Source organism: Curcuma longa, chromosome 8 (genome assembly GCF_044706935.1).
Source record: "Curcuma longa cultivar G26 ecotype Majalengka, Jawa Barat chromosome 8, ITB_CL_G26_1.1, whole genome shotgun sequence".
NCBI classification, from domain to species: Eukaryota; Viridiplantae; Streptophyta; class Magnoliopsida; order Zingiberales; family Zingiberaceae; genus Curcuma; species Curcuma longa.
In genome coordinates this window covers 5,079,578-5,093,910 of record NC_133868.1, presented here as the reverse complement: position 1 = coordinate 5,093,910, position 14,333 = coordinate 5,079,578, and the positions used below count along the sequence as shown (strand labels likewise).

At 38.3% G+C, this 14,333-nt stretch overlaps 1 protein-coding gene across 1 annotated transcript; it reads left to right on the top strand.

Moving 5' to 3' along the window:
• The first annotated feature begins 8,400 nt into the window (after nucleotides 1–8,400).
• Nucleotides 8,401–13,428, top strand: LOC141833475 (very-long-chain aldehyde decarbonylase GL1-6-like). Its single transcript, XM_074720932.1, has 10 exons — nucleotides 8,401–8,460; nucleotides 8,557–8,780; nucleotides 8,857–9,089; nucleotides 10,536–10,755; nucleotides 10,884–11,259; nucleotides 11,336–11,443; nucleotides 11,571–11,771; nucleotides 11,886–11,984; nucleotides 12,390–12,563; nucleotides 13,255–13,428. The coding sequence occupies exons 1-10, from the start codon at nucleotides 8,401–8,403 to the stop codon at nucleotides 13,426–13,428; spliced, it is 1,869 nt and encodes a 622-aa protein (XP_074577033.1).
• The last annotated feature ends 905 nt before the right edge of the window (nucleotides 13,429–14,333 follow it).

Here is a 14,333-nt window from a genome sequence, read left to right as displayed (position 1 = left end):
AAGAACCATTGTTGGTTACCTGATGTGGTGGCTAATGAAGGATTGACAGATAAAACCTGAGTGAGTAGTTTATGGATATCCATAAGGGTGGGAGTAGTGGACTGAGGCGACTGCAAAACATTTGTGACGGCGGCCATGGAGGAGGAAGAGCCAGCTGTAGAAGATGTGCGACCCAGTTTTGGGCAGTTCTGACGAACATGACCCTTTTGGTGACAATAACGACACTCAATGTTGGGGCAATGAGTGTAAGCATGATCAGCATTCGGACAACGACGACATCTAGCAGACTTATCCGATCGAGCATCCTTGCGAGCATCTTTGCGAGGAAACGTGGGCACAGATGATGGAACAGCCAGAGCAGAATCAGTAGTAGGAGACCGAAGCATGGCAAAGCGAGTAGCCTCAAAAGAGATCTCCTTCATAGCTATATCTAACGAAGGAAGTGGATCACGATGGAGCAATGATCCACGAACAGATTCGTACTCAGGGCCGAGCTTCATCAGTAGCTGAATGACCCTAAGTTGTTCCTCATCAATGTTGGCCTCATCAATGCGATCCCAAAGTGACTGGATAGTAGAGAAGAAATCATCTATGGATTGTCCTGACTCATGTTTCAGTGCATGTAGTGAACTCAACAACTGATAGTGGTGCATGCCTCCGGTAGCCTGGAAACGATTCTCCAGATAATCCCAGGCCTTCTTGGCGGTATCCATTCGCCGGAGCTGGATCTGGATATTCCTGGATGACGTGTTTCGAATCCAGGTAAGGATAGTATGATTCTTACTATCCCAGTCATCAATAGCCACACGATAATCATCAATTTCCTTTGTAGTAGGCGGAGTAGTGGGAGTTCCAACAGGTCGCACTGGCACCGTGAAGTCACCAGTGACATATCGCCACAGCTTCTTACCAATTAGAAAACTCTTCATAGATTCGGACCACAAATCATAGTTGTCTCCTGACAACATAACAGTAATACCAGATGCTTCCACACGATCCATATTGAACAGGAGGGCCAAGAGATGGAATCTAAAACTTTTGTGCTTCACAGCACCTAAGAAAAAGACTTGCTGTGAGATGAACCAATAAGGAAAAGATAGAAAGGATCGTGGTGAATAGGTGCGACGGCGTCTTTGGCAGCAGAGTTGGTGTCGGGGTTCGGGGCAAAGGCAGAGGATGTCTTCGATTGGGCGGTGTCGGCTTCACAGGCGGCAGAGGAGCGGCGGCCGACGTCTTCTTTGAGCAGCAAAAGGGGCGGCGGTGGTGGTGTTTTCACGCGGCGGCCGGGCTCTCAGCTCCGGGGAGCAGCTTCGGCGGAGGGTGCACAGTGCGGAAGAGAAGAGGAGAAAGCTTCGGTCGGCGGCGTTGGCTTGCTTCGTCGGCTGCGAAGGAGGAAGGAGAGGAGGGGAATCAGTAGATCTCGCAGCCTCCAAGTTTCGCAGATCTGCAGCCTTCAGAAATCAGTAGATCGAGCGCTCGATTCGGCGGCGATGTCTGGAAGAGGGAAGGGAAGCGGCGCGGTTAGGAAGGGAAAGAAGTCGCACTCGCGCGAGGAACGAAGTCGTGCGCGTGAGGAACGAAGTCGGCGCAGAGAGAGAAAAATAGAAACCTAATTCCTGAGCTCTGATACCATGTCAGAAATAATCGTATATTTTCTGAATAATCAAACAAAGATGATTACAGCCATATATATAGATAGTTAGGGCGGACCGGGTCATATGACCGGGTCACATAATAATATTAATATATATTATATATTAATATTCTAACATATATAAACCTCAAAAGGCACACATTAGGAGGTATGTGCAAAAACACCAGTCTTCTTTTTCTTTCATATTTTTTCATCGCTTTTATTCTCCCTGAGCCCTTGTGCTAACTTGAGTATCGGAGTGGTCTCGCTGACCCCATCGGCACTCATTCTGACCTCCATTTGAATATTGTAGACTGTGTAGTACCTTCTTCGTTCTCAACTAGTTGCTCTATTGTTGTCGAAGTCAACAATCCCGCCTCATCAGCAGTTATCTCCCGTTGATTCACCAGACCACGGTCTTAGGCAGAAATAAATTGGTACTGTCTGTGGGAAACCCCTGAACTAAGACATTGAGATGGTGGAATTGGGGCAAACCGCTGGAGGCCCTAACTCCGTTGGAGATATAGCCCGTGGTGAGATTATCACCATGTCTCGAGAAGATTTTCAAGCATTAATGGATCAAGCAATGCAACAACTTTTGCACATACTCCCTCTTGTAAACCCAACGTCGGAAGTGTTTAATGCTTCAGTTGAGGCACCCCTCCCTCCTAATCAAGTGGTAGTTGGTTCGATAGAGCCTCTCCCCGTTGTCCTCGCTAAACAACGGAGCAAAGCTATCCCCCTGCCCGAAGAGCATTCTGAGAAGTTAATATGTTTTAGTATGTTTTATCATAAACTCGTTAGATGACTTAAGTCTGTCATACTCATTCACCAATACCATTAAAGGATTCTTAGAATTTTACTGTTATAGACCATATCAAGATTTTAAAATTCTTGACATGGTAGAGCTACAAATGAGTTTTGGTCGTTGAAATTTTTAGGCACCTCAAAAACATGTCAAATTAAATTCATTGTACTCTTTGCAACTTCCTAAATGTAATTATATCCTCAGAGTTGTTGAAGAGATATTAAAATTATGATATTAAATTTGGAACACCTTAGAAATACTTCAAAGCAAATTCATTGTATTCTTTGTTATTTATGAATTGTTGATAGCCAACTAATTTCATAGATGGAGTATAAAAAATTTAACAGCAAACTATTATTAATAAAAAAGGAATATAATGATAAATGATATATTTTGATAAATATAAACTTTAAGTATTTGAAAAAGTTAGCTTCGCGGTTAGGTAAATTCCCATTTAAATATCTGCATTTCTCATGGCTACTTCATGTACCCGTTGTGTACTCGCCTAAATAAATGGGTGAAAATTGACAGTTAGTGTTTAAATTTAATTGATATTAATCCACAAACAGGTTCCTGTGGGCGGCCCCCAGCTGCAATCCACAGGTTCCTTTTCTCAGCCAAAACCATGTGCTGACCATGTTCTTCCCTGTGCATGTGTTTTCTTTGCTGAAGGTCTCCCAAACACAACCTTTATGGCGTCCGGCAAGTTAGCAAAACGTAATAGCCATAGGTCCAAAACCCTGGCTAGGAGCTCAGAATACTGAATAGTAAGTAGATTGGCCAAGACTTGTATTAGGTCAGGTGGTTAATGCGTTCCAACCTCTTGTTTCGTAGCTTTGTATTTTATCAAGTTGCAATGGATGACACCCTGCAACCTTCACGTGATTCTCTTCCAAGCATTGCCATTACTGCCAAACTGCACAGCCTTGGCTCTTCCTTTCGTCAGAGATGACAGTTCTCATATTTGGTGTATGTATCAGATGAATTCCTAAAGAACGAAGAGTACAGGAGTAGATGCAAGTTTGTACGTAGGCAAGAAAGTGACATGAGGTGCATTCCATTATCTTCGCAGTCCTCCTTGTCAGGAAATGGTTGAGGAATTAACTCCACCGTGATGACCATCCCACCAACCACCCCTAAACAGTAATTACTCAGAGTGCCCTGCATTACGCTGCAATTTCCTTGGTCACTGAAATTTAATGCACCAAGATCAGCAGTAGTGATGGAAGGCATCCTTCATTTTCCTTTTCCCATGTCTATCTGTTTATAGAACGCATATTGAATAGCTCCATGCCATCCATGACCCGCACTGTCTTCTTGCCTGCAGTGTCAAATTCTAACCAAAACAGGCATTTCAGACTTGACCGCGCGAAATTGGTCAAAGAACCCATTACGCAATTACTTAAATAGGTCTTTTATAATCGAAAATATTTGAATAGGTCCTTATATTCTAAAATACTCAATCTGGGGCGAAATTTACTACACTCTTGAAAATAGGTTTATTTTTAATTTTAAAAATAAAACCAAAATAGCTAGAGTGATTAAAAATTTATTTAATTTTAGTTAAATAGGAGGTAAATGTCTATTTGTTTATAAATGTTCGAACATGCAAAATTAATTATTTTCAAATAGTTGACTTGTTTGAGTGAAATTAATTAATGTCCATCAGTTGATTTGACTGTGAGTTGTCAGTCCTGACAAAGACGAGTTTCTTGTCGAGGGCTGATCTGTCATGGTTTGATGGCCCCTCAGGTTCTGTCAATGAATCTATTCCTTGTTTGGAGATTTGGATCCCACAAAGAATGTCAATCTTGATTAACAGAAATAAAATTTAAAAATAACATAATACAACTTAAATATATAAATAAATAATATAAATTAATCCATTTATCAACCTAAAATAATTATAATTACTTTTGTAATCCCCTATAATACACAACACTTTAGAATTGTTTTTCTTTCCCATTCTGAATCATTTAAAATTATTTTGTTTTATATTGATATGAACAAATTATCATTCGTGATAGAGGTAAAAAAAGATAATGACAGCTGAGGCCACATGAATTACACATATATCTTTAATATATATAAGTTTTAACATGGTTAATTATATATAAGTTATACACACTAAGATAATTTTTTAATTTTTATATTTGTTAATTAAATTCACATGACTGATTTATTATGGAAAAGCACGGTTTAATTTTCTTAATCAACGATTTAGTTGATCTATTCAGTATAATTATTTAACATATTATCAAACATATAAAATTATATAATAAGACATTAAAATATATGATTAACTTTTTGTCATATAAGTATTTTGGCTCGTCGGACTGTCTTGTCTCTAGATTCTAGTTCGGTTCTTAATGCATTCAATTAATGATATGACTGAAAAATCAATCGGGATATGACATGAGGGACGGGGAAAATACACAAGAGTGGACGTTTTTTTTTTTCATGTTGTCAAGAAAAACAATATTTGTCTTCGTAAAAAGATAAAAATGACATTGATATGTGTCCAGCTGCAGTAATGATTTCCCTGAACAGGACAGAAGCATCTGACAGCCAGCTGCAACTAGGCGAATTTTTCAAAAGATACTGCTGGATTTTTATTTTAATCACCAATGAAGGCCCCACACATTATTTCTCCTCAAGACATATTCCATCAGAAAGTAAATAAATTAAATACCTTCTAAATTCATCTAAACCTATTACCCATCCTTCTAAAAAGGATCTATCATATTTATACAGATTCACTGTTTGAGTGAGAAAGGCCATCTATCAATTTTTCAAAAACTATTAGATAATTATTTTTAAGTCATTGAACGGCCTTTTGCACTACATCTGTCAATTCAGATTCATTATTTGAGGAATAAACTCCAGCTAGTAATTTTGTCTTTATTATAGATGATTTATGAACATTTTGACGACATACCTCTTATACATGCATACAGATATATTATTTACCTACGAGTTTGATATCCTGCGCGAACGAAAAAACGCGCCCCGTGCGCACGCGATCCCGGCCGTTCATCGCGAAAAATCCAAGCCGTTTATAAAAAAAAAATCACTGTAGTTTCTCTGCATCGTCGACGTTCTCGCCGCTGCCACTCCCCCCGTCCGGCCACCGCCCGCCACCAGACCGGCGGCGATGGATGCGCAACTCACCGGCGCCGGACTGGTGGCCGGATTCCGGCCGAATTCGGCCGGAATTCGGTCGAATTTCGGTCGGAATCCGGTAGATTTCCGGCCGACAGTGGCCATTGGGCACTGTCCTGTTTCCGGCCGGATTCCGGCCGGATTCCGATCGTAATCCGGTCGGATTCCGATCGTAATCCGGCCGGAATCCGATGCCGGAATGTGCGCCGGCGAGTTGCGCATCTAACGGTCCGGGTCCGGTGGCCGGCGGTGATCGGACGGCGGCACGACGGCGGCGGAAGTGGGGGGGGGGGGTCGGTGGTCGCGCACGGGGTCGCGTGGGCGGTGTCGCGCAGTATATCAGATCTCTATTTACCTATATGGATAAAATGTAAAATGCAGGTTCCCTCTTTGTATATTATATCATTCTAAGTTTTCAAGTTATAATTTTCTTCTTTGCATAACATCAATCTACAGTTACTTATCACTTGTGATTTCATCTAGCAGTAGTGTTCATATAAATTTCATGGTCTAAGTTCTGCAATCTGATGTTGTGATTATCTATGCTCCATGATGAATCATTTGTAAAGTCTTATATGATTTCAAACATCTATCCTCCACTAGTTTGTAAATAGCCTCAAAAGTTGGCACATTAAAATTGGGTCAATTAGAATTTTAACAAAATGAAAGCTCTGCCTTTCCTAGAGTTGCTGTTTTGGTAGAAAGGGTGGAGGAAGAGGAGGAGGAGAAGAAGAAAGGCTGGTTAATGGAGTAGAGGAAGAAGTGAAGAGGAACTGATTAGGATTTTTTTGGACAAACTGATGATGAATTTTAATTGGTTTAGAGGGTATTTAGAATATTTCAGGTCTGGGTGAAGCACACTTTGTGCCAAAACAAAGTGTTGAACACTTGGTAGAAAGAAAAAAAAAAAAAATCCAGGGCATCATTTAAGATTGAACCTGCAATACACATTTAATTTATTAATTCTCATTGGTATGTGCACTTACTATAACATAAATAGGACAGAATGAGATTAAAAAAACAATCCGCATCTACAAGATTATTCATATATTTGATGGCATTTTTATGCCTAACCTGTTCTAGCCTATTTGTCCCTTTATAATATAATAATTTATAAAATAATATAATATTCTATTGTTCTATCTGAACAGCTGAACTACACTCGCATCCCACAAAAAGTGGATGAGACGAACATAAGAATTTTTCTCCCTGGAGGATATAGAATACCGATAAAATATAAATCTTAAACAGAGGACAGTGAACTGAAGGTTAATTTACCTTATTGGAAAAAGATGTCTTTTAGTTAGAATTGTTAAACGGGCTAACTCGATAGGATAGATTAATTCATCAGAAATCTATCATATGGGAACCTACTAATTTAATGAATTAAAAAATCTCCAATCCAATCTAAGATAGATTGTGGGTTAGACGAGCCAACCTGACAAACTTATCAAAAAATAAAAAATTATTAAAAATTTTAAATTTGATTACAGTTTAAACGGATCAAATTGAAATTTTTAAGTTTGCATTACGGTTTAAACAAGTCAAGTCCACTAGTCCATTGATTTTTCTATTTTAATTTTAATTTTTTTAAAAAATTAAAATTTCTTAATCTATGAACCAATTCAAACCCCTAATGGGTCGACTCATGCAAATCATGAGTCTAAGAGGGACGATCTGTTTTAAAATGGGATATAAAATTTCAAGAATTAACGATTTTAATGGTAGAGAAGTATTGATGTGACTCATAGTAAAATACTATATTTTCTTATAAAAAACACCATTTAATATATTGTTTTAAGAATAATATAATTTACTTTTTCAAAAATTATTTTACTAATGACTTTCAGTTTACCTATGGTGAGAGGAGAGCATAGAGTAGAGAGAGGAGGGAAAAAAATTGCACCTCTTGTCCATTTAATTTATTTGATGATAAACGATGAATCCGAGGACTTTGTCCATTGTAATAATAGCATCTACAAAGGGCTGAGATAGCGGCTTATGTATCCGTTAAGAATCGATCCCTCCCTATCAATAGTAATACCCTTATAAAAATCATATGCGTTAGTCCGTGGGAACTAATTTAATTTTTTTCACTATGGGAAAAAGTGAGGAGAAGGTAAATAATAAGCTTATGCACGTGTTGCTGTCTTCGCTACATTGAATCTCGCTTGACTCCAACCTCGCGACTTTGTAGCCTTGCCCATTGCCGTATCACAATTCCTCTCGATGTTCATCACATTGAAAAGAAAAAGGGTAAAATAATAACTTCCATATGTCCAAAATTGGTCGGATAAATTTTAGGACAAAATCCATCCGTGACTTAAGGGGCTTAGTGTCAGTTTTCTATAAAAAGGTGGAATCCGTCACCTTAAGGGGTCTTACACGATCGGTCCCACGACTATTTGTGAAAAGGTAAATCAGGAAACTGCAGTTGATCACGACGCAGGAGGGTATTGTCTGACTTCGTCAGGACTTCAACTTTTGTCCTCTTCTACAACTCTGTTGCATTGTAACCAACTCAGCTATGTCCTGGAAACAAGGGACTTAGTGTCCGTGCATAGAGAGGTCATTGCGCTAGAGAAGAAGGACAAATAGTTTCTTTTGATATATTGATAAAAGTAGTTACACGAGCTAGTTATTTTTTTTATACACTAAACATGCCAAGGAGGGTTGCGTATAGTCCAAACAAAAATGAGCAAATACAACCGCAGATGCGCAACATGCTTGAGGCCTATAAATGCGACGCTTCTAAACAATCTGTGGCGTGACACCGAGTCGCTAGAAGCTCAAGCAAATGGCTACCCAACCAGGACCCCTCACGCAATGGCCATGGCAGAAGCTTGGCAACATGAAGGTATATCACATGCCTATAAACTTTTCCTCTTAACACACATCTAAACTCTCAACGCCTGCAAATCCTGATGCATATCTGTGTTTTTTTTTATGTAAGTATTTGCTGTTGGCTCCATGGTTGGCACACAGCACGCACAACTTCATGGTAAGAAAGCCAGGGGAGCGGGCAACGTTCGACCTGTTCATCTTCCCTATATTGCTGCTGAGGTTGCTGCTTGCCCAGCTCTGGATCACTGTCTCCCGTGTCAAGACAGCCAACAGCAAGCAACGCATAGTTGACAAAAGCCTCGAGTTCGATCAAGTGGACAGGGAAAGGAATTGGTAGGTTGTTTATTTTTTTGCTATTTCCTTAGCTTTTTCTTATCCTGCAGAAGTAAGACGATATGGACAATGGCAGGGATGACCAGATCATCTTGACAGCTCTCCTACTTTACATGGCAAATGTGCTTATTCCTGGATTGCCACAAACACCATTGTGGGATTCTAAAGGAGTGCTTGTCGTGATAGCTCTTCATACAGGCCCCGTGGAGTTCCTCTACTATTGGCTTCATCGGGCTTTGCATCACCATTACCTCTATTCTCGTTACCATTCCCATCACCATGCTTCCATCGTCACCGAGCCTATAACATGTGAGTTTCTTATTTTTAATATCTATTTTTTTTTTCGTTTTTGAAACAAAAGATGCACTGCCATAGGTCTTGTGAGGGGAAGCAACGGCTTCTGTAGATTGATAGTTTTGTTAGGGCCGTTTGATTGCATCTCCTTTTTTCTGTTTGATGAAAATGAAGACAGAGATGGAATTAATCTATTGGGTAAGTTTTGTGAAAATGGAAATAAGAAAGTTACACACGAAATTATAGCAACTTGGTCCACAGTGTGATTTGTCAGGCTCGAGAGCTCGAACAAATTGGGGCTCCTTGTCCGGGGTAAAAATAGGCCATAACACATACCCAAGGTGGGGAAAATATGACTAGACATAGATGTTACCCTGTGAACTATTTTATTAAGAAAGTTAAACATGAAATTACAGCTACTTGGTCTGAGGACAGTGTGATTTATCAGAGAGTTCGGACAAAATGGGTCTCCATGTTGTCCGGGGTAAAAATAAACCATAACCCATACACAATGCGGGAAAGTTAACAGTACATATTTTCCAATTTCATCAAAAGATTAACTATTTACTCTTAATAACTAGACAATGAGGCATCTTTTGATGAAATTGGAAAATATGCACTCTTAACTTCATAGTCAAGCATGCTTAGCTCAGCGAGGAGCAATTTTAAGATAAGATAGATAATGTTTTAGGAAGCTCTTTACCATGTAGTCATATCCTACCATGGGATAAAATTATAAAATCTATAATATGAAATATTTGTCAAAGTGGTTAATGTATTAGAGAAATTAAATTATTAAAAAATCAGAGTATGATTATAAACATCTTTAAATCTCTCATATTGGCCTATTCAAAGACCCATCTCATATAGCTTGAATGTTTGTTTAGTAAAAGGCGAAAGAATAATTCGCTTTGTATTTGGAAGATATGCTCATCTATGCCCCCGGGATATGGTTGAGTTGGTTATTGCTAGGTAGATATGTTGCAGTGGGTATGGGTTGAATTTCGGTAAAGCGAGACAATGCCTTCTCCCATAGTGGCCAACTATAACTTTTCTATTTACCTCCTCACAAATGGTGGTCGTGGGACCGACCGTGTAGGGATGTTGAGGTGGCATATTTGACCTTTTTTGCTTTAGAGTGTTTGTTAGATTGGTTTGGCTAATTACTTTACTGGTCTCAGGCAAGCAATTCTTTTGGGTTGGATTGATTGGTAGGTAGTGTTCTTTTTTAAGAAAAGATAGCTGTGGATTTCTCACACTCACATTCAAGTCAATAAATAGGGTGGCTTTAATTCTTTATGAAAAATAATTTCCATTCAGAAACGGTTTTTATTTACACATTCCAAAAGTGCCTCTTCAATTTAAAAAATATAAATATGATTTTGTTTTCAATATTTTTAATGTCATTAAAAATAATATAGAATTTAATCTACTGACTTGTTACTTTGCTGTCTTTTGCAGCTGTCATCCATCCGTTTGCTGAAGAGCTAGTTTACTTCCTGCTCTTCGCAATTCCTCTACTAACCACGGCTCTAACTGGAACAGCTTCCTTGGCAGGAGGATTTGGGTATTTGTTTTATGTCGATTTCATGAACTACATGGGGCATTGCAACTTTGAGATGGTGCCAATGTGGTTGTTCAATGCCTTGCCCCCTCTAAAGTACTTCATATACACTCCCTCGTAAGTATATACTTGTGCACAAAACATTAAACTTCTAAAACTAATGCTAGGCAACTTCATACGGTTCTATTACTTGATATACGGGATTACAACTACTCAGGGTTTAAGTGAATTGTTGGCTTCTGCAGTTTTCACTCCCTTCATCACACCAAATTTCGAACTAACTACTCATTGTTCATGCCCATATATGACTACATATATGGGACAATGGATGAGTCTTCGGAAGAGTTATACGAAAAGTCCTTGACAAAAAAGGAGGAAATTGTTGATGTTGTTCATCTGACCCACTTGACCACCTTGCAATCCATTTACCATTCACGAATTGGCTTTGCCTCACTAGCTTCTAAGCCATACAGCAACAAATGCTACTTGTGGATTTTATTCCCCTTCTCATACGCATTGGTGTTTGTAGCTTCGATATTTGGGGCCACCCTCACTGTAGAGAGGAATAAATTTAAAAAACTGCATATGGAGACATGGGTAGTACCAAGATTCACCTTCCAAGTAAGAATTCTAACTGCATCTTGTTTTATGTGTCAGTAACTTGAGATGCTGACACAAGTCATTTGTTTGCATCCAGTATTTATCAGCGATTAGAAAAGAGAAAATAAATGACATGATTGAAAATTCTATATTGGAAGCAGATAAGATGGGTGCAAAAGTTATAAGCTTAGGCCTGCTAAACCAAGTAATCTTTAAAATCCTTTCTTTGCATTTGTTTAGTTTAATTGAACTTTCAGTCTTATATTCTTTCATATTTTCTTACTGGAAATAAATTTGTCAATGGGTTTCTATGTTTCAAATCATAATTCCAGGATGATGAACTGAATGGATATGGTAAGCTTTATGTTAAAAGGAATCCCATGCTTAAAGCAAAAATAGTTGATGGAACTAGCTTAGCAACCACAGTTATTCTCAACCACATCACGAAAGAAACGGAGAGTGTTCTACTTGTAGGAAGAGTTTCTAAATTGGTTCTCTCTGTGTGCTTGGCCTTGTCTCACAAAGGAATCAAGGTCAGCTATTCTTTTTCACTTGGAAATGCACTTAACCCAATCAATTTTCTGTTGTTTTTTCCTTTTGCACCTTATTAAAATTTATTTATACCTTCTTAGTAAATCGTGTGGCAGGTAGAGGTGGTCCACAAAGAAAAATACAAAATTTTGAATCAAAAAATGCCACCTGAGCTTCAAAGTTTTTTGGTTTTACCTCGGTGCTATAAAAGCAAGGTAGTGTCTATTTTCAATCACCTCTGTCATTTTCCTCTCTAGTATATCTTCATGATTAAAGAGGCAAGGTTAGGACCTCAATGTATTTAACTGCATGCTCACATGTGAGGTTGCAGTATATTTTGATTGATTTTAAAGAAACAATTTTTTTAACTCGTCAAATAATGGCCACTGTTTTATGGGTCGACATCAAGCTTGCTTTAGCCCTAATATTTCTCATTTCAAGTCCTGCATTAGTTTATCATCTCAAATAAGTAGGATGATTTTTGTGAAATCTTATTTCTCCTATATGGACTACATTTCTGTTACTTCATGTTGTGAACAGAAGCAAATAACCTTTTTTCCTTTCAATTTTTTTATATGAAGAGCGTTGCTATTTACTTCTCTCTACTTCTTCACATGCAGATATGGCTATGTGGAAATGGAACCAGTGAAAAAGAAATGAAGAAGGCCAGAGAAGGGACCCATTTTATTCCCATTTCTCAATTCCCTCTGAAAACGACACGTAAAGACTGTTTTTATCACTGCACGCCTGCAATGCTGGCCCCAAAGGCATATGAGAACCTGCATGCTTGTGAGGTACATCTCATTCGTCAGCTGCAACACATTAATACTTCATGAATGCCTAGAGATTTATGGTGAGTGATCGTGATTTACATAAATAGAATAACTATACCTAGGGAATACAATTAGACATAGACTAACTATTCTCTTGTATTTGTTACATAGAAATATCATAAAGAATAAAAATCATATTTTTGTTTAATGTAGGCTGCTGCTTTCCTAACCCAATTAAGCTAACTAGACCATTAGTCCACCTTTTTAATCTAATTTGCTCATTTGGCTTATCAACCTTGTCTCACTAACTTGGACAAGCCCAATGGCTTGTTAGAAACAGACAATCAGAAATGTGATTATCAGTAATTTAATATGATTCCCTTTATTCTAATTAGTTTGATTTCCTCAACCCCTGCTGTTCAACTTAGGGAGCCAAAATTCTATTAGTGCCAATAGGAAAAGTAGAGAGTAGCTTACTGATTGTAACAAAACCAGATACACAGGAACATACGAAACTGATATTACATGCAACAGAGTAGTAGATAAGCAACTTCGAGTTCTGTTTCTGCACTCTTTATATAGCAATTCAACTAACTGTTATGTGTAACTTTGTTGGTCCCATCATTCATTGTTCTTTTTGAATCTGAACCTTTGTGGTTCATGCATCTTTTTCCTCTCATAACGATATATCTTCTTTTTAAAATTTTCATAGAACTGGCTTCCAAGAAGGGTGATGAGCGCGTGGCGCGTGGCCGGAATAGTTCATGCGTTGGAAGGGTGGGACACACACGAATGCGGTGACATGGTGACCAACGCTGATAGAGTATGGCGAGCTGCTCTTGCCCATGGTTTTCTGCCATTTGATGCCACTTCTCCTGCAAGCTAGTAATCCCCTAACCAAGCACATTGCACCTATTTGGCTATTTCTCATCATTCCTTGCTTTTCTATTCTATCACCGGCGTGCTATATATTAATTACTTGTGTAATGATTATATGAACAATTGCTATTGCTATTGCTGCTTGGTGAGCGAGGGGGAAATTCCTTGTGCTAAAAAGAAAAAGGTGTGCCATTCTACTACATAACCTTGTGGCTTCAAGCATCATCTATGTCGTGTTATTCCTCAGTTTACATCTGGGCTTTACGCGATTTAGTCGTTTACAGGTTTGAGTAGGTTGTAAGTTTGAATAGAAAACAATTGGAACCATGCAAATTGCTCATTCATCAATAAAATTTTTAAAATTATGGTTTTGTTAGTTAACCTAGGGTAATCTAACCAAATGACTTGAATTGATTCGGTCTGACCATTAAAGTATCGATTTGAAATTCAACATTTAATTATGGCTTAGTCCTTTGCCATTCAACTCTAAAGTCCTAGCTCCTAAAACTGAAAAAGGAAGCCAAATGTGCATTGGAAAAGGAAAGATGTTGAGTTTTTTTTCTTAGAACAATTAATTCTCTTTACATTTCATTAATCTCTCATTCAGATCTATGTTTGACCACATTTGCAACTCATTCATATTCCTAATCTCTAATTAATACTTAGCTTATGCTTCTTAATTTAGTTTTTATCACTTATATCCGTATACGTGCTTCTTATTTATGTGCACATTTAACTATTTAACTATGATAAAACAGATGAAATAAAATTGTCTATCATTCTCATCATCATCTCTATCTCTTCCTTTTACTTGAAAGACACTCAACAGTTTTAAGTATTTGCCTGTGGGCGGCGACGTAATCTTTGCATGCTTACGGAGAATAGGGTTGTAAATGAGGTCTAGTTAAATTT

Coding starts and splice junctions, on each gene's coding strand:
- LOC141833475 (XM_074720932.1), top strand. CDS start 8,401: ATGGCTACCCAACCAGGACCCCTCACGCAATGGCCATGGCAGAAGCTT. Junction 9,090..10,535: donor CGTCACCGAGCCTATAACAT/GTGAGTTTCTTA, acceptor TGTCTTTTGCAG/CTGTCATCCATCCGTTTGCT. Junction 10,756..10,883: donor TACTTCATATACACTCCCTC/GTAAGTATATAC, acceptor TGGCTTCTGCAG/TTTTCACTCCCTTCATCACA.